Source organism: Scardinius erythrophthalmus (assembly GCF_964197995.2).
Source record: "Scardinius erythrophthalmus genome assembly, chromosome: 13".
NCBI lineage: Eukaryota > Metazoa > Chordata > Actinopteri > Cypriniformes > Leuciscidae > Scardinius > Scardinius erythrophthalmus.
In genome coordinates, this window is record NC_138233.1 from 25,214,874 (window position 1) to 25,233,752 (window position 18,879).

Here is an 18,879-nt window from a genome sequence, read left to right on the forward strand (position 1 = left end):
GCAATGTGACGTAGTTGAAGGAATGTAGATTTGGTGATATAGTTAATATGAGCCTGAAAGGAGAGAGAAGAGTTGAAAATGACATCTAGATTTTAAGGTTTAATATGAGTACCAGCAATCTCACAGGCGAAATCAGTAGGAATATTGCTATCGAGTGACGGAGTTCAAATAAAAATTGTGTTTTGTCCATTCGGAGGTCATCAGGTTGAAAATGACCATTAAAACCATGAAGCTGTAAGATCTGACCGAGAGGAAGTAGCCTATGTAAATTATGAATAATAATGGCCAGAGAACGGATCCCTGGGGAACACCTTGCTAGGTGACAGTAGGTGATCGAAAATCTTGTACTTAAATGTACAATTGCCTGTCAGAGAGATAGGAAGAAAACCAAGAAAGAGCAGCACAAGAAATACCCACATCCGAGGCGAGAAATAAAAATCATGGGAGACAGCAGAGATGTTCACAAGTCTTTCATCTGGAGTCTGAGTCAAGTCTTAAGTCTTCAACCTGGAGTCTTTTGTCACGAGTCTAAGTCTTCATGCCTTACAAAAAATGTTTTCGTTCTCATACTCAAAAATCCTATTTTTATTCTAATTGTATTATATAGACAAAATCTTTCTAATATGTGTTTTGTTTGTAATAAAGGTCCTAAGATGTAAGAGATAATGTACATCCTTCTATCTCTATCTCTCATAGACACATTAAAAGAGAGAAAAGCTGCATATACTATGAAAAGATTGATAAAAGTAAAACGTAGTGCTAGGTTTAAAGGCTAGATTTTTTTTTGTTAAAGGAGTCATCGGATGCCCATTTTCCTAGCCTGGTTAAAACCAGACCATTCTCAGTAGTAACTGAGTTATGGTCTGGCAAAGCTTCATTAATAACTCATTTCCAAAGGGGCGTCACCAGCGGATGTCGCTCAAATGCCTCTGGGCGCAATTGGATAGACCTAAAACCAATCAGAGCGATCGTCATCGTGTAAAGCCATATGCTGCGTCCCAATTCGCCTAAGTTACACTACGCCATAAAAGTATGTACTCTTTTTGTGAAGAAAAGGTATTTACTTTTGAATGTGTAGCAAAAAAGTAGGCAAGCTTTGGGACATACTACAAAAACGTCGTCTCTTTGGTCGCGTTTCGGCCATAATTCAAACTTCCCTCTTCATGCTTCTCTCTCCTCCACACCCCCTTCATGTGTACGCGCACAACCCCCCAGACCCCACCCTCAAATACTTCTTGCCAGTGATTGGCTGGAGCACTGTTTGTTATTGTGTATTTTGTGGTGCGGGTGAGCCCAGTTTGTTTTTGTTGCCGTTTGTGGAGCCTGTGGTGTCTAGAGAGACCGCGTTTTTTTACAGTGTGTTCAGGGGACAGGCAGCTAGCGGATAGTGAGTAGTGATGTCCGGTTCGTGAACGAATCGTTCTTTTGAACCGGTTCTTTTTAGTGAACTGGTCGAACCAGTACACTAAATCGGACTGAATCGTTCGAAACAGTTCGTGTCTTGCGTCAGCACTGATCCACAAGTTACTAAAGTTACTCACTTTCGGACATGCCTGAGTCCTGACAGTCCCTTCGACTCAAAATAAACCAATATGCCGGAGTAGGCATACGTTACTCCAGTAAATCCAACAGTTCACTGAACTGAGACATGTTGTGCTGAGAGAAGTGATGAGCACGAGCAGTTGATACTGGGCATGCGCGCACTACCGAACGTACAGGTACAGCGGTTCTCGGACCACCAGTACAGAACCGAGAACTGTTTCTTTCGGACACGTTCGATACGGAGAACCGATGAGCTGATGAGCTGAGCATGCGTGCAATTCTTTCAGAGGGACGAAATGCATGTTTCTTAAGTATTTTATTGAACATTAATAAGTGTAACAAAATAAAACATGTTAGAAACATGTTTATCACATAGGCTACTGCCTTTTCACTGTATTATTTTAAAGATTGGAAACACAATGAATGGATTGTGAAACTAAACATGTAGGCTATTATTATACTAAAACATTATTTTCAGGAACAGATCATTTAATTTCTAAGTAAGTTGATATACATTTTTGACAAACTCTTGCCAAGGTTTTAAAGGGTGCAAAGTAAATGTTTATAATGTGTTAATCAAAACATAACGTATTAAACATACTGGAGACATGCATCGACTCTTTAATTTTGTCGACTGTAGGCTATAGTAAGGTTTCAGCAGTTCTCAGCTCAGCACACACATGGGGTTCTCGAGTCAAGAACTGGTTGTTGCAGCAGTTCTCGGATCACCAGTACAGAACCGAGAACTGTTTCTTTCGGACACGTTCGATACGGAGAACCGATGAGCTGGAGAGACTGCGCGTGCGTGATCGCACCGTCTCTGAACCGAACTTTCTTTTGGCCAACTGATGCTGTGTTTATACTGTCTATGTGCTGTGCTGATACATGAGCACGGGTGAACCAAGGACTTGAATGAGGGGCCGAATTCGGCGAAATGTAAGTTTATTTAATTACAAATAAAATAAAAAATGATGAAGACCAGTTTATTCACTTTAAGACATGTAAAACATCCGCGTTTGCGCATGGCCTTATGCCTACTACAGGGTTCATTTTCAAAACGTAAATGTAAAGATGATTATGACGATGAGTACTATTATTTAACTGAAGTTATGATTATAAATGCCTTTATTTGAATATATATTTATCCGCCGGGATGATATAATTGACGTCATTACGTGATGACGTAAAAGAACTGGTGAACCGGTTTTTTGAACCGGTTCATTGAAACGAACTGTCCGAAAGAACCGGTTCGCGGAAAAGAACCGGACTTCCCATCACTAATTAGTGAGGAGATGTTTGCTGTATGTGACAAAAAATGTTTTGGCCTAAAAAACACGTGACATGACTTAGAGCACCTTTTTTTTAAAAAAAAAAAAAAAGGAAATATGTTCCATAGAGTCCGCTGTATCTTGTTAACAAATTGACTCTTTTTAATCAGAAACTCTTGATAGACTCTCTGCCTTTGATAATAAAACCCGAGTGAGAGACAAATCTCTCGCCAACCAAAAAACTTCTTTTTAATTGTGCCTTAATATCTGTAGGAACCATATTTGAATTTAAAAATGCTTTTACGCCCAATTAATTAATTTCATCTTTACGTTGAATTCCACAGATTACTGTTTTGTCAGTATTTTTTAAAGACAATATTTCACATTTTGAAATAGTGAGAGAGGCCAGAGACCTGAGAAAATTATTTAATAAAAATGTGTATTTCTTTATCATGAATTCCTGAATTTATCACGAGCACCTTTAATCACATTATTCTGATTGACCATTGCATTTAAAATTGGAGTAAATAACAGAAAAAGAAAGGGAGAAATAGGGCAACCCTGTCTTATTCCTCTGTGAGGAACATTGGACATTTTGGTGTTGTTCCAGATATAAGTTTAACACAACTTTTTCCTCTTACATACAATGTTTTCACTGCATTGATAAAGTAATTATTAAAGTCAAAGAAACGTTATACACTAAAAATGTAAAAACAGTATCAAAGAATTTTTGGAAGTCAAGAACAAATCAAGAAATAACCTTACATTGTTGGATAGCGACCCTTCATAAACCCTGACTGGCACTCAGTCAGGACATATTTAAGTTGTTTTGCCAGAACCAATGCCAAAATTTTATAGTCGTTAATGATGTGATTGGATCAATCAAAAGAGTATCTTTATAGGAGTTTGGTACTAGAGTAATGACACCCTCTCTCATTGATGGTGTAAGGCAGGGGTGCCCAATCCTGCTCCTGCCGATCGACTGTCCTGCACAGTTCATCTCCAACCCTAATCAAACACACCTAAAGCAACCAATTAAAGTCTTCAGGATCACTTGAAAATTAAAGGCAGGTGTGTTTGATTAGGGTTGGAGATGAACTGTGCAGGACAGTCAATCGGCAGGAGCAGGATTGATTTAGATCCTCACAGACAACACCATCAGGTTTCATTTTCCTAATCACATTTACCTCCACCATTCTTGTTATGATATATTATAGACATTTTCTTTTTTTTTCTTCTTTTTTTTTATCCTAACCACTGGTTTCTCGATGTAATAAAGGCCCCCTTGGCTTTTTCTTCAAATATTTTCTTAAGTTTATTTTGGATGTTATTCAAAGAGGCCTGATCCTCAATAGTGAAAGTGCCTCTCTCTATTAATAAATTATTAATTTCAGCTGAAATTTCAATTAAGTCTAGGCCTACCCTTCTTTTAATAGCTTTTTTTTTTTTTTTTTTTTTTTACCATAGGTCCTAACAGCACATCCTATTTCAAATGTTCCCTTTTTTTTTTAACCAAATTCACCATTATTAATTTCAGAGATTATGGATAGGCCTAAGTCTTTCTTTAATAGATTTCAAGTCTTCGTTATTTAGCAATGATTTATTGAGCTTCCAAGTGTCCTCCACTAATTATATGATCCTTATGCCCAGATAATGCAACTTTAAGGCTAATAACCTTATAGTCAGTTAAAAGCAGATGTAGCCTACTTTTTCTAAAATAAAAAGCTCAAAGCCTCAAAGTCTGAAGAAACGAACCAAAAGTCAATACGTGACTTACATTTGTTTGGCTTGTTAGATTCCTCAGGGTACGAGTGGTTCCTGGTACGTTTAACTAAGCATTTTGTAGGAGTAATGGCCAACACCATAGAGAAACTTAAAACGCATGGGTCTTCGGTGCCATCTTGTCGCCTCCCATTCATAACATTTGCATAAGCAGACTTCTCTTGTTTCTGCTTCTTCTTCTTCTGATTTTTAATGGTGATTGGCAAACAACTTTTTAAAGTGCATTACCGCCACCTTCTGAAATGAATTGTGGATCAAAATAGCCTACATTACCCGTTACAAAAAAAGTAAAAAAAATACAATAACTAAATAAAACTATTAATAATAATACATTATTATTCCCATCATTATGAACACAATTTTAATAATAACTCTACTAATAACTCTATATCCTTCTAATAAGCCCAGCTTTTCCCAAAAAACTAAATATTGCTCTAGACTATAAATGCCCTGAATTCAGTTGTAATATTTCCTTCATTTCAAATCTATTTTTTTCTTTACTTAGCCTATCTTTCAGAATCATCCTTTACTGCTTGTATATAGGACAATTAATAATTACATGTTCAATTGACTCTATACTATTACACTGCACTCTCAGAAAATAAAGTACATATTTGTACCTTTAGGGGTACAATGGCTTGTCACTGGAGCTGTACCCTCAACAATATTGTACCTTAACCTTTAAAAGAAATGGTACATATATGTAGGGCCTACCTTTTAATGCTTTTTGACCCTCAAAAAGGTACATATACGTATCTTGAGGTCCAATAATAAGCCTATAATTTAAGTATAATTTACTGCCATATTTACCAGTTGTTGGGTTTTTTTTTTGCACTTTTTGCATATTTGTCTGCCAATTCATTTCCGACTACTCCTATGGGCTGGAATCCAGATAAATGCCACTATTACTCCTACTTTATTGATTCTGTAAACAGTTTGGGCTATTTCCAACCTAATGTCCTGTCTTGCTTCTGACTGCATGTTTTTGAAACTGGTTGGCGCACTACTTGAATCTGACCATATTAACACTTTGCTTGGCTTATTATTTTCTACCCACTCAAGGGCTAAAAGAATGGCCAACAATTCTCCTGTAAACACTGATAAATTATCACCAACTCTTTTATTTAACATAACATGTAATTCTGTTTCTGCTTCTTCTTCACCTGTGTTTTGATCCAGACATTCTGTACTATTTCAGAAGATGCGTTATAGCGTCCCCCACCATATAAAATTGAAAACTGTGTATAGTCTAGGATAAATTCCTAGACTATACACAAAAATTCAGATACTCAGAGTTATAAATTTTCTTTTAAATCAACATTTTCAAACAATGCAGGTTTATAAGACTGTATGTAAAGCTATATGAAAAAAAGTATTCAATACTTTTACAAAAGAGTAAACACAACTACAAGCCAAGTATAATAGGCCTACTTAATTATACTTTTAAGTAGCCTATATCTCGATCAAAAGATTTAATACAAGTCGGCTATAGGACAAATATAGACGTTTCTGTCAGTCTAAGTGTACATACCTATAAGTATAGTGCAATTTTAAGTATATTTCTGAGAAGTACTAGATATTTCTGAAAAGTACATAAAAAGTAGACTGAATATAGACCTTATGTAGCCCCGCCCCTTTTCAGCGCTGTGACCTCGTTTCTCTGGCGCATAAGGTCTATACTTTCTTATTTTTTAGTTTAAAAGAAGTACACTAATTGCACAATTGAATAAACTTTTTGGTCCCACTTTATATTAAGTCTCCATAATGTACTAATAGTGAAATTACTCATTTGATACAATGCACTTATACATGTTTTTACATTGTACTTATATATTTTTATAAATACCTGCATGTAATTACAGCTGTCATTTCTTTATGTAATTACATCTATAATTACACTGTTGATACTTCCCTTACACCTCAACCCACCCTTAAATCTTACGCATACCACCTGACCCTAGCTTTACCCGTATCCCACCTCAATAGCAGAAAAGGTGTTTTGCAATACAATATGAACACAATAAGTACATTGTACTTATTTTTTTATGTAAATTATATAAGGGATGGTATTGTTGTAAAATTTCTAATTTTTAATTTCACTTTTCAGTCATCTCAAGCAAGCACCGCACAAAAGTTGTTTTCTTTCTACTTAAACCTTTTCTCTTCTACAACTTCTCTTCTGCTTTGGTCTCTATCACTTTTCGGGGTTCCCCAGGGTTCTGTATTGGGAACTTTTATTTATTTGTATATTTATATAAATGTATTAATTCATTTAGTTAGTTAGCTATTTAGGCAACATTTTAGCAGTATAATAAATAGTATTCCAATTAGTACAATATAACTTAAAGTATAACAAAGTATAATATGTTGTGAATTATAGCTTTTCTTCCTCAGGGCTTCTGCTTAATTAAAACCTTTCATTTAATTAAAATGAGAATATGTCATTAATCTCAATTTCGCCTGCCGAACATACAATTGCCAGGATCCTGTCTGGCCAATAACATGAAAAATCTTTTTATAAAACTGGCCTACTAATACAAGTTCATTATAGATATTTGAATCTCTAAAAGGTTTGGTGGCACTTTTTATTTCCGACCATTTCGATCAATATACCTCTGGCTTTCATAAATCTTCAAAGCAATTATTTTCTGTCCACTTCACGGTCCTGATTAAAGTTTAAAGGTGATCATGATTTCTCTGTTGCTTCCAGGAGGCAATAGATATACCTCTGCATCTGATACTCCAGGACTATTACATACTAAAATCCTGTTTGATAGCCTTTTGAATGTGAATTGTTTTGTTGTGTTGAATTGTTCAAAAGTATATTTGTAGCACTTTGTCTTATTGTATGAGTTTGATTTATTCCATTGTGCAGCACGTCAAATGTGCCTTGTAAATTAATATGATTTGACTATAATGTGCGCGTCAAGAAATATCACATTATTAAAATGGAACTGGACTGACTTATGTATTGTGTGCGTGTTGTTATTGTCACAGGTTAGGTTGGATTTATGAACAACAAATGATATTAAAGGGATCTCAAACACTGTTTACCCTGTCTCTGATGGTAATTGGAAAATGTCCAATCCACCGAGATATGTGATGAAGATCAGCAAGCTCCAAAGACAGTGTTATGTAACATTATCAGATTATATAGATTATTTACTCACTGAAACCAGGCTCTTGAAGAAAAATACAGAGACGGACAGAGGTGTACAGAAACTTTTCTGGATCCATCCAACATCTCTGCTTGTTTAATGCTGAACAGATCGACTCTGAAGGATTCTGGTATGTTCTAATGCTTGTTTATATGTCAATGTGGGGACAATTATTCTACAGCCAAAGTGTAAATTGTTCTCTCTAAAATAAACTGTTATGAAGTCAAATTATTTGTGACTCTGCAAGTCAGATGCATCTTCTGTGTCTCCTGTTTAGGTATTCTTAATCTTATGCAGTATAGGCTTCCCTTTGCATGTTATTTAACGCAGACATTCCTATGATTCCTCCAGGACATTAAACTATTATAGTGGAATTCTACACAGTCATTATCCAGCATGTTCTCTCACGGAGCACGTAAATGGCCCGTTGGCCATCGGCTAACCTGACTTAAAATCATTACGTGCAATTACAAACACCACCCTTCTGCGGGAGCAATTTTCACAGACATGCCTGATCAAGAAAAAAGGAGCCGCTTTGATGCTTGTTGACATGCTGATATATGCTTTGTCATGTCACGGTGCTTGCCTTTTAACATCAGAGATTTGGTGCTGATATGCAGTGCAAATACGCTATATAACAAAGAAATATTACTCAACATGATAGACCCACGGACTATGTCATCATGCAACAAAGACATGAAGGTTTTATCTGAATGCATTAGTTAATGAAAGAGCAACAATAAAGTAAAATGGGCCTGTGAGTGGGGAAAATAGTCATAGTCACGCTATTGCATTCAATCAAATGCCCTTATCTTGTTGAAACATAACTCTAATCTTGTTTTGCTTCAAAACCAAAATTGCACATCAAGTGATGGTCCACCGCAATACTAAAATTGTTCAAAAAGTAATCATAAATGCTCTTAAAAAAATGTCTCTTGAATTTGGGTTCTTTTAAGACTCCCAATAGCCAATAATTCACTGCACAAAACCATCCTTGTATTTAGTGAATTGTATTTATTGCGGATATTATTTTACCTTTTGTGAACTGTTTTTGAGAATGAGGGCATATTGTGCAACATGTCCATTCTGCCTAATTTAGTTTGATTCTATCAAGTGAGGAAGATGAAAATGAGCCAAAATATATGCTAGTGGTTGTTGGGACGCTAATGCAGCCTTTGATGCCAGTGAATGATATGGGAAGAGATGAAAAGTTGTTAAGCCTGTTTATTTCGCTGAATTACATGTTATTTTATTTGTATCATTTTCCCCTTACTGTCCGCAACCCTTTCAGAACAGACTCGCGATCCACCAGAACCACTGATCTATGCATTTCCCTTTCCCAAATAATTATGCAACGACTTAGGTATTATCAGCTGTGATAAATCTCAGTGACCCTTATGAATCCTCTCTCTATCGCTGTTGCAAACAAACATTTTTCAAAGAGAAGGAGGATGGACTGTATGCCAAAAATGTCCTTTGGTCTAGAAGGGTCTTATAAACATACCAAGAGTAATTGCTCCAATATGCTTGGCTGGAATGAGCTTCATTTTGTGGAGGGTCAGTCAGGTCCTTTTATAATCCTGGAGGAAGGTGATCAATGGGGAGTGTTTCGCATTGTTTCCAGCATGTGGCTGGGACAGAGTAAAAGCAGAAGATTTGATTCATTAAAGCTGCATTTAGAACTGGGTATGTTTATTTTAGATCGCCCACTGATTTACCACACCAGACCCTTCTGTGCATGTTACCTCCTTATTTAGGTAGCCTTCTTATTGCTTAGTCTACTGTAGTGTATATAGAGGCACTCACCAGTTAAAATGTTTCATTGGCGATTGGTGATTGGTTAAGTCTGCTTCTGATAAGTTCAGCTCCAAAAGTATTTGGACTCTTATGCTGCTCTTAAAACATGTCATTGCTAAAATATCAAGTGGCTTGTATTTTAACAACACTTTAAAAGCTAAATATTTCAAGATATTTTAAGTTTTTAATGATAAAACAATACAGTTCAAAATGAAGAAAAAAGTATTGTGACAATTTGTGTATAGTGGACACTTTGTGGTTGTCAAATTGGTTATTATAAGTCATTATGTTAAAGATATCCAGCATTATTTGTTAGCTCAAGGCTCTTCAGTGAATTTCTTTGCAATAACTTTATATTCCATTTGACTTTTGCAATGCTTTTTCCTTTTCTCCCTGAGCGGACAATCTCAGTATTATGACATTAACAATAAAAAATAGATATAGCTGACTGTTTTTGGTATGACTGACAACATAAATGCACATGACTATTTTAGTTGATTTGGGTTAAAGAGGGGCATCGATATTGTCTATTACCATTAAGTCTCTATTACATCCAGTCGGACAGAATGAAGGGCAGCTTCACTTTATTTTCATGCTTTTCAGTTCTCCTGGACCTTTGGATCGACCACAGACGGATATGAAATGGAGTGAGGCACGGCTGATGACAGCTGGGATGAGGTGCTTGTCCGCAGACACAGGTATTCAGATGGTTTGCTTTATACCCTCCAATCATCCATGCATGAGTGGGGAACCAGAAACAGTCTTCTCAGGGGTATCATTTACAAAGCCAAACACTGTGCCAGTGCTGACAACAATATCTATATTTTTACTCAGTGACTTATTAAATATTATTAGAAAAGAATTGAATATAAATTATATTATGGAAGTAAATTAAATAGGTCAGCAACTATGGCTAATCAGCTTACGCAGGGTTGCTTATTGAAAAAACCTGTCTGACATACATGTATGTAAAGGGAAACTCCCTTTACATATTGTGCAATGTGCAAATAAAAAATTTACATCTTCAAAAAAATGTTTGCTGATTTTTAAACCTTTCAGTAATTCTATGTTTTTTTTAATGTGGGACCTGAATTCTTCATGAGATCATGATCATGTATGAAGATGCAAAAGCCTCTAAGTGCCATTTGAAATTTTCTTCTAAAATTAGCATTTTTATCAAGCTCGTATATTTAGGTTCAGTAATTTCACTTAATGGCAATTAATAGGTCATTTTCATTGCCATTAAAGTGAAATAACTGAACATAAACATACAAGCTTGATAAAAATGATCATTCTAGAAGAAAATAGCATATGGCTCTTAGAGGCTTTTGCAATCTGAAGTCTTCATATATATAAACTCCCTTCAACATGAACTAGGCTGTGAATAAATAGATGCCATAGCAATTGTTGTTTCGTTTCTTCCATTGTAATTCAGTTTAAAAAGAAAATGCCACTTATATAAGTGTGGACAACTCCAAGCAAGTGTCACCATCATGCAATTGTGTGCAACCTGAAATTTTTAAGTACAATCAAGTTGGATGTTTGAGTCATTGCAACTTAAATTACATTAAACGGAATCTTGTATAACTTATAATTTTTTTTTGAATATTGCTTATATTAGGCTATTTTGATGAGTTAAAGCAATGTAAAAACTTGTCATAACTTATTGATCATATCATTTTTTTTATTTTTTTGACAGTGTGTAAGATTTTACACAAATCAGTAAAAAGCACAAAAAAAGCACTGAACCTTCTTTGTGCAGCTTGGTGAATCAATCAAAAAATGAATTATGTATATTAGAGAAACGTCAACATTATCTGATGGAAGCTAGTTTAACATTTAAGAATTCTGTAAGACTTAAAAAAAACGGATAAAAAACAGTATTCTAGTTTTAAAGATTCTCTAGAAAGAACTCTAAAGACTCTACAGAGAGAAAGAGTGCTGCTAAACTGAGCCTTAATTCACGAGCAAGAATCAATGAGAGCAAATTAAGTGAGCCTTAAAAGGCATGAAAGCCAATGCAATTATCTCCCCTGACAACATACAGACTCTAATAAACTTTATAACTCAATTTTATCTCTTTTTCACTGGGGATATGTGGACCGTGTCTTAAAACCTAGAGAGCTGCTTACCCCGACAGCCTCGACTGTGTCCACACGGCCCAAAAATGCTGTCTAGGAAGGAAACTCGCTTGGATTGGAGACAGAGCCACCGTTAATTCGTCGGCGGGCTCTGCATATCAATGAGGCGCTCGAGCGTGTGTTTATAGAAGCTCAGCGCGCTCGAGAGCGTCTCATCAGATTGAGGAGAGCGCGTGCAAAGCTGTGCCTGACGTCTCGCGGAGCACTTTCAACCTGCTACTGACATCAAAGAGACAGAGACCGGGGTTATCATCAAACTCACACTGTTTGAGGATCTCGACTATTGGATTTGAGTGGTACAAACAGACCGGAGGCTGCTGCTGGAGGTTCTCAACCAACTATTTGGGATGAATCGCTCTACGGCCGCTTTACTTTTGCTGGTGATCGCCGTTTATTCACTCAATACAGAGGGTGAGTGTGAAGTTGAGTTTATTCATTGAGTTTGAATATGTGTAGATATCAATACAGAATTCAATGTTTTAGCTTTTATTCGGAGTGAAGAGTAGGCTACATGGTTTTAGTAGCTATAACAAACCAATTTTTCTTTTGTTTTATCAAATGTTTACAACTTTTCCCGCAGAATAACAGCGCCTTATGCTGGTGCAGCTATCAAACATCTCTTTTTCTCTGAGACAGTCTAGTTCATTCTGCAAAACTTGGCCAGTGATAGTAAATAGTGGCTCTTTGTGTTGCTGCTGGATGAGTCTTGTTGGCTTCTGTCCTGAGATGATGCTGAATGGAGCAGAGAAGATTGATGAGGGATTAGATGTGGGTCACACGTCTTTCAGCAGCTCACCTGCCTCTTAGCCGGAGTGTTGAAAGAGAGTGAAAACAGCAAATGGCACTTTAATGAGTGATGTGCTGTTTGTTGATTTTGCACAACCTCGTTTGTCAGTTCAGTTCTGCAAGTGTTTAAAAGTCAGAGAATACTGGAACCTGTCAGAAAGCATCTCAGGACGAAATGTCCATGTCACATTTCACAACACAATCTAAACAAGAATAAGCACATTTTCCTCACAAATTATCATTACTTTAATGCAATACATTCTCATTAATATGAAAGTCATTGCCTAAAAATCAGGAAACAAAAGTACCATGCATATTTACAGTAGTACTTACTTTACATTTGAAATAAATCACATAAATATTAGTAACAATTAATTTGCTAATGCAAATATATTTTTTAGTGTTTTTTTTTATTAAAGAAGCGCATGTATAAGGATGACACATTCAATATGGTTTTAAATTTTTCTGTGGACACACGTTCCACTTTCTTTATGCAATTATACTGTTCAAATATAATTTTTGGGGTGCAAAATGAATCAGAAATCTCTTGACAGTTGTTGTTGTTGTTGTTGTTTTTGAGACTCACCCGTCTACTGCATGTTTTTTCTCGAGACTAAACCTTGCCTTTTTATTCATTTCTTAGCATACAAGTGCAGATGCACAAGAAAAGGCCCGAAGATCCGGTACAAAGATGTACAAAAGCTGGAGATCAAGCCTAAACATCCGTACTGCCAAGAAAAGATGATATTGTGAGTTGGAAAAATATCTGTTTTGGGTCTGTAACGTGTGTTTGGTGTATTTTATTATTATATTTATGACTTAAAATTGAAATAGGCTGGATAAGAAACAGTAATATTTCTAATGGGCTTTAATGGACTAGTCTAATAATAAGATTTAGCAAAGAAATTAATAATGTAGAGGAGAGCCATTTCAAGCATGCGTGTAGACGTTAAGCAGTTGTCATTGCTGTAAAAAATAAATAAAAAAATAAAGTGCCATCTGCTTCAGAACCTGCTAGAAAGGTCAAGCATGGTCATCCAGCTCAATCCAGTCCCGACCAGTTCAACCAGCTCAAACCAGGCTGTAACTGTCTGGTAATGCAGCTGATCGGGCACAATTTTTTTTTAGACTAGCTAATGATCATAAATCACCATCTTAGATCAGCCATATATCTAACACAATTAGCTGCCAACAGAAGCTGTTTTAGTCGGATTTTCCAGGAAGATGCGTATTACAATTGAGTGGCGCACTTGCAGCGTAGAGAGCTTAGTAGAGAGCTTAGTCAAAATGGACTCAAAATTACTCCGCGTGGTTATGTTATGACAATGTTTTCTGTTCATGAAGCCTAAAAGATCCAAGCGTGATTTCTCAGATGTAAGGCAAATTTGTGTTTGTGATAAGCATGTATTTTTTATTGTCAACATTACTATACATTACTGTTCCATCTGCTGGTCATATTAGGTATTGCAGTGCATTTACAGAGCTGGAGACTTCTATACTGTAAAAATGATTATTGGTTTAACTTAAAAAAGTAAGTTACCTTCAAATTGAGTTCATTGAAATAAAAAAATTAAGTTAATACAACAAGGGAGATTGGTTTAATAAACAGAAGCTAAAATAATTATGTTATCTGAACCAAATTAATTATCTAAGTTGATTTGACAAAAGATAAGTTTGTGATAAATCGTGAGTATATATATATATATATATATATATATATATATATATATATATATATATATATAATTTTTTATTTTTTTTTTACTTTTTTTTTACAGTGTAGTAAGGTTGTGGGAATATTCTGAAATTCAATCAAGCATTACAACGTTCTTATTTGTAAAATTAGATATTTATTCAAAAGCATGTCTTGCAATAAAATCTTGTAACATGGATGAGAGAGAGGGAGAGAGAGAGAGAGAGAGAGAGAGAGAGCAGAAATGTTGCTCTAAACTGTGAATTTCAAATCAAATTGGTCGAATGTGAAACTTATTCTTTGCTTTATTCCTTGAAGTGCACAGACAATCTTTGATTCAAGTGCTGTACTGTTGTAATCATTTGAAGATTATGTAATATAGTATTTAAGTTGGTAATTATACTGTATTGATAGTTAGTGCAGAAATATATTTGACATATTCAACTTTTTTTGTTATCCTTTTACAAAAAAGAAACAATTCTGCATTTATTAGATTGGCTCACTCAAATTTCTTTTAACCTCAAAGTTTTTTATAACAATCCGTGGCCATTTAGCTCATTTGTCTGGATTTGCATTCGTGAGCTCTGACCTCAGAGAAAAACAAACCCAGTGGATTGTGCTGAGAACGTCCCTTCTCTCCAGTAAATGGCACTGGATCCTGAGTGTGAGTTTAACATTCTAGAAGCCTCTCCAGTCTCACAAGAGCTCCTGTGAGTTTAGAGACAGCAAACATTTTCTTTTGGCTGCACAGGTGAATAATAAAGGAAAAAGAAAATCGAGGAAAACGACTAGGGACTCTTGGTCAGTGTGATTCAGTGACTCCAGCAATGTGGTAAACATCTTAATAGGCAAAACTGAATTGAATTCTGCTTTGGTTTTGTATTTGTTTACTGGTCACATGTTCAGCAGAGCATTATTTGGTCATGATGATGATTCACCTCAGAACGTTTTGTTTGGATGTCTATTTTCTACCATCTACTAATAAACTGAGTGATGATTTTTCTCAAATCTCTAATTCGTACAGTGTTACATACATTTATTAACAAAAATGATAATGGATGAAAATCCTTGCATAATGTTTGTGTTGCTGATTGACTAATGTTTCCCCCTTGTCTCATCCTGTTTACCCATCTTCTCCTCCAATCCACTTATCCATAATTTTCCCCATGTGTTTATAGTGTCACCATGGAGAATGTGGCCCGTTTCAAAGGTCAGGAGTATTGCCTGCACCCCAGACTCCAGAGCACTAAGAACCTTGTCAAGTGGTTCAAAATCTGGAAGGACAAACACAGGTAGCGTTCATTGATATACACGATGTCCTCCAGCACAGCGAAGTCAAAAACTGTTTAAATCCCAAATTACTCATATAAAATGAAAATTTTCCAAAGTTAAATATTAAACAGATAATGATGGTTGTGCAAGTGGAAGATGGAAGAGTAAGTTATTATAGTTTGATTAAAGGGATACTCCACTTTTTTTGGAAATAGGCTCATTTTACAACTCCCCCAGAGTTAAACAGTTGAGTTTTACCGTTTTCGAATCCATTCAGCCGAACTCCGGGTCTGGCGGTACCACTTTTAGCATAGCTTAGCATAGATCATTGAATCGGACAGGACCATTAGCATCTCTCTCAAAAAAAATGACCAAAGAGTTTCGATATTTTTCCTATTTAAAACTTGACTCTTCTGTAGTTACATCGTGTACTAAGACCGACAGGAAAATGAAAAGTTGCGATTTTCTAGGCTGATATGGCTAGGAACTAAACTCTCATTCCCACGTAATAATCAAGAAACTTTGCTGCCGTACCATGAGTCCAGCAGGCGTAATGATATGACGCAGCGCCTGAAAATAGTTTTAAATAGGAAAAATATCGAAACTCTTTGGTCATTTTTTTTGAGAGAGATGCTAATGGTCCTGTCCGATTCAATGATCTATGCTAAGCTATGCTAAAAGTGGTACCGCCAGACCCGGAGTTTGGCTGAATGGATTCGAAAACGGTAAAACTCAACTGTTTAACTCTGGGGGAGTTGTAAATTGAGCCTATTTCCAAAAAAAGTTGAGTATCCCTTTAAGGATTACATACAAGTTTTTAATTATTATTATTGAAATTAAATGCACTTTTTGTGTACAGTAAGATGAGGAGCAATTTTGATTTTATGTTGACTTTGAAGGTGCACTCAGTTTTTTGTTCTTTATTAAAAAGGTTTTATTAAGAGGAAATTAAATAATACTCTTGAAAAATATGTTTACAGCCACCATGAAATCATAACTGACAATGATTTATGCTGCAGTGTTTATTATAAATAATACAGTGTTTATAGTGTTTAGTTTAAATTGTCAGACAGATATACATCACAATAGGGACTTTCACACCAGTGGAACATTGGCGGAAGTAGCCGCTATTTGGCGTGTTCACACCGCAGGAACTGGGAACGATTTTAGTCATAGGAATGCCATTTGGAGGGACTAAATTAGCTTTTACTTCAGACTAGGGTCTAACCCAGCACTATAGGAACTACCAGTGACGTAAGTGTATGTTGACTTGCTCCACGATTTAACTCCATAAGTATGAAAAACAGTAATAAGACACAAACATACAGAAAGCTAATGTTAACAGCATTTACCTGTCGCCTTTGTGTTCTTTTCTCAGCCTCTATATGTATACACTGTAAGTTGTCATAATTTCGTCTCTTAGCCTTCCTTTTTGCTCTTTCAATCGCATAACTTTCGCATAAGAAAATACTGTTTCTGTTTCATGCTGACTTTAAAACCATGTACACTCACATGATATGAAGACTCCACACCAGTAGGTGTCACTATAATCCCAAAACTACTGCCATTTTTGGCAGCACAACAGACAAAAAATAATTGATGCATCTTTAAAAAGGCCAGTATAACCCCTCACAAATGTTTGTTTCTTATCCCTTTGTAGGGTGTACGAGGCCTAATCGTTCTACATTATTCACGAGGCTGAACATGTTGTGGGATACACAGCACTACCAGTGAACTGTGGATGACCAGAGGACCAATTTTTTAAAAGCATGACAAAGCATATACCCAGACAAGCTTATAATAAAGCACATCAGTCAATTTTATTAAGTTATATTAATGTGGAATCATTTATAGTCATCAAAAATGTTTCTTATACAGTGTAATTATGAGCCAAATGTGCAGTTATGGCAGAGAAACGTTTCTGTGAATCAGCGCCATCTGTAAGAAGTGATCATTACATTTTGCAATGTGTAATGTTTTCTGAAGCATCAGTTTTTGGTCTGATTTATTGTGTTGTGGCATATAAATGGGGTCCTGAAACTGTATTTTGGATACTGTCTGGTTTGAAACTACTGTGGTATACTATCCACAAGTGTCAGAGTAGATCTTAGAGTTCTCACAGTATAAAAAGAACAGAAATATAGAGGATGTGTAAATAATATCTTCAAAGACTTTACTGTGTTCTATGCCAACATTTAACCAGTAAAAGGCAAAGTGTTTTTTGTTTTTTTTTGTTATGTTTTTTTTTTACAATCATTTTTCAAAAATAGTTTCTCATTGATCTGCCCAAAAGTGCCGGAGGAACTTTCTTTTATAACTTATTACTTTAGAATTTGGTACTTCATGGTGAAGAGAAGGAGACAATGCTACGTTCAATAATATAAACAATTCAAATCATATCATACCTTTACTTTATATTTACACATATTTTATTCCTCTGTGGACATGTACTGTCACACACATGAACCTTGGGGCCTGCAGTAGCTCATGTGTTTAAAATGAAGCTTTTTATTTAATATTGGCCCTCCTATCAGCACACTATATGTGCCTCCTCTTTGAGGTGTGCAGGATTTGTAACCTATTGTTTTAAATTGTTTGGTATGACTGTGTTTTTCTTTTTGGTAAATGGAATGTTTCTCGTCTCTTCTTGTACATCAGATTGTATGTATAAGCACACAGAATAGGTTATTGTGCATTGACCACCTTGCCTATAGTCTAGCTTGTTCAGAATTTATTAGTGAAGCCTATGTATTGTATCACAGAATTGTTGTTTTACTATTTAAATAATAAATAATAGAAATGTTTTAAGTCTTTGTGTTTGGACTGACCCACCAAACACAACTAAAGTCCAAGGAGTGTAATCTTCAAGCACAGCAATAAACATTTAAATAAATCACTGGGTGTATCTTATTTACTGTATATTGCAATCCTTCTTTTTCACTGGTTCAAGGATGTTGGTTATGCACAACATCCAATAGCGGAATCTTCCAGTTGCTCCTTGCTGCACTTCATATCAACGTCAATGTTTGGGGTAACGCATTATAAGAAAATCGAGTTACGTAATCAGATTGTTTTTAAAGTAACTCGTAAAGTAACATATTACTTTAAAATTTACAACAAAGTATCCTTTTTGTAAAAAAGTATCACAAGTTAACTTTGTTTTCCCATTTATTTACTGACATCTGTCCCCATGTTGAGAGAAATCAGGAGTAAGTGAGGTGTTGTGTGCGCAGTGCAAACATGATGGTTATTGTAGTTCTAGTCTAAATGTGAGCATACATTTACTCATCTCACTTGCAAAAAAACAGATTCAGTATTCCTCAAAGAACAACAACAACAACAACAACAACAAAAAAAACACCTGAAATGCAAACCTGCAATAACTAAATATTAAATAACGCAAATATACTTTATGTATTTAATCTCACTTTATTAAGCTA

General features: G+C 35.6%; 1 protein-coding gene across 1 annotated transcript; it reads left to right on the plus strand.

The window, feature by feature from the left end:
• The first annotated feature begins 11,575 nt into the window (after window positions 1–11,575).
• Window positions 11,576–18,348, plus strand: cxcl14 (chemokine (C-X-C motif) ligand 14). Its single transcript, XM_081382824.1, has 4 exons — window positions 11,576–12,099; window positions 13,118–13,223; window positions 15,346–15,459; window positions 17,100–18,348. Exons 1-4 carry the CDS (start codon window positions 12,036–12,038, stop codon window positions 17,113–17,115), a joined length of 300 nt encoding a protein of 99 aa, XP_081238950.1. The 5' UTR covers window positions 11,576–12,035; the 3' UTR covers window positions 17,116–18,348.
• Window positions 18,349–18,879: the final 531 nt, after the last annotated feature.

What these genes read in the sequence shown, in the direction of transcription:
- cxcl14 (XM_081382824.1), top strand. Translation starts at nt 12,036, where the DNA reads ATGAATCGCTCTACGGCCGCTTTACTTTTGCTGGTGATCGCCGTTTAT. An exon ending in TTATTCACTCAATACAGAGG is followed by an intron (nt 12,100 to 13,117) that starts GTGAGTGTGAAG and finishes TTCATTTCTTAG; the next exon opens with CATACAAGTGCAGATGCACA. An exon ending in TGCCAAGAAAAGATGATATT is followed by an intron (nt 13,224 to 15,345) that starts GTGAGTTGGAAA and finishes ATGTGTTTATAG; the next exon opens with TGTCACCATGGAGAATGTGG.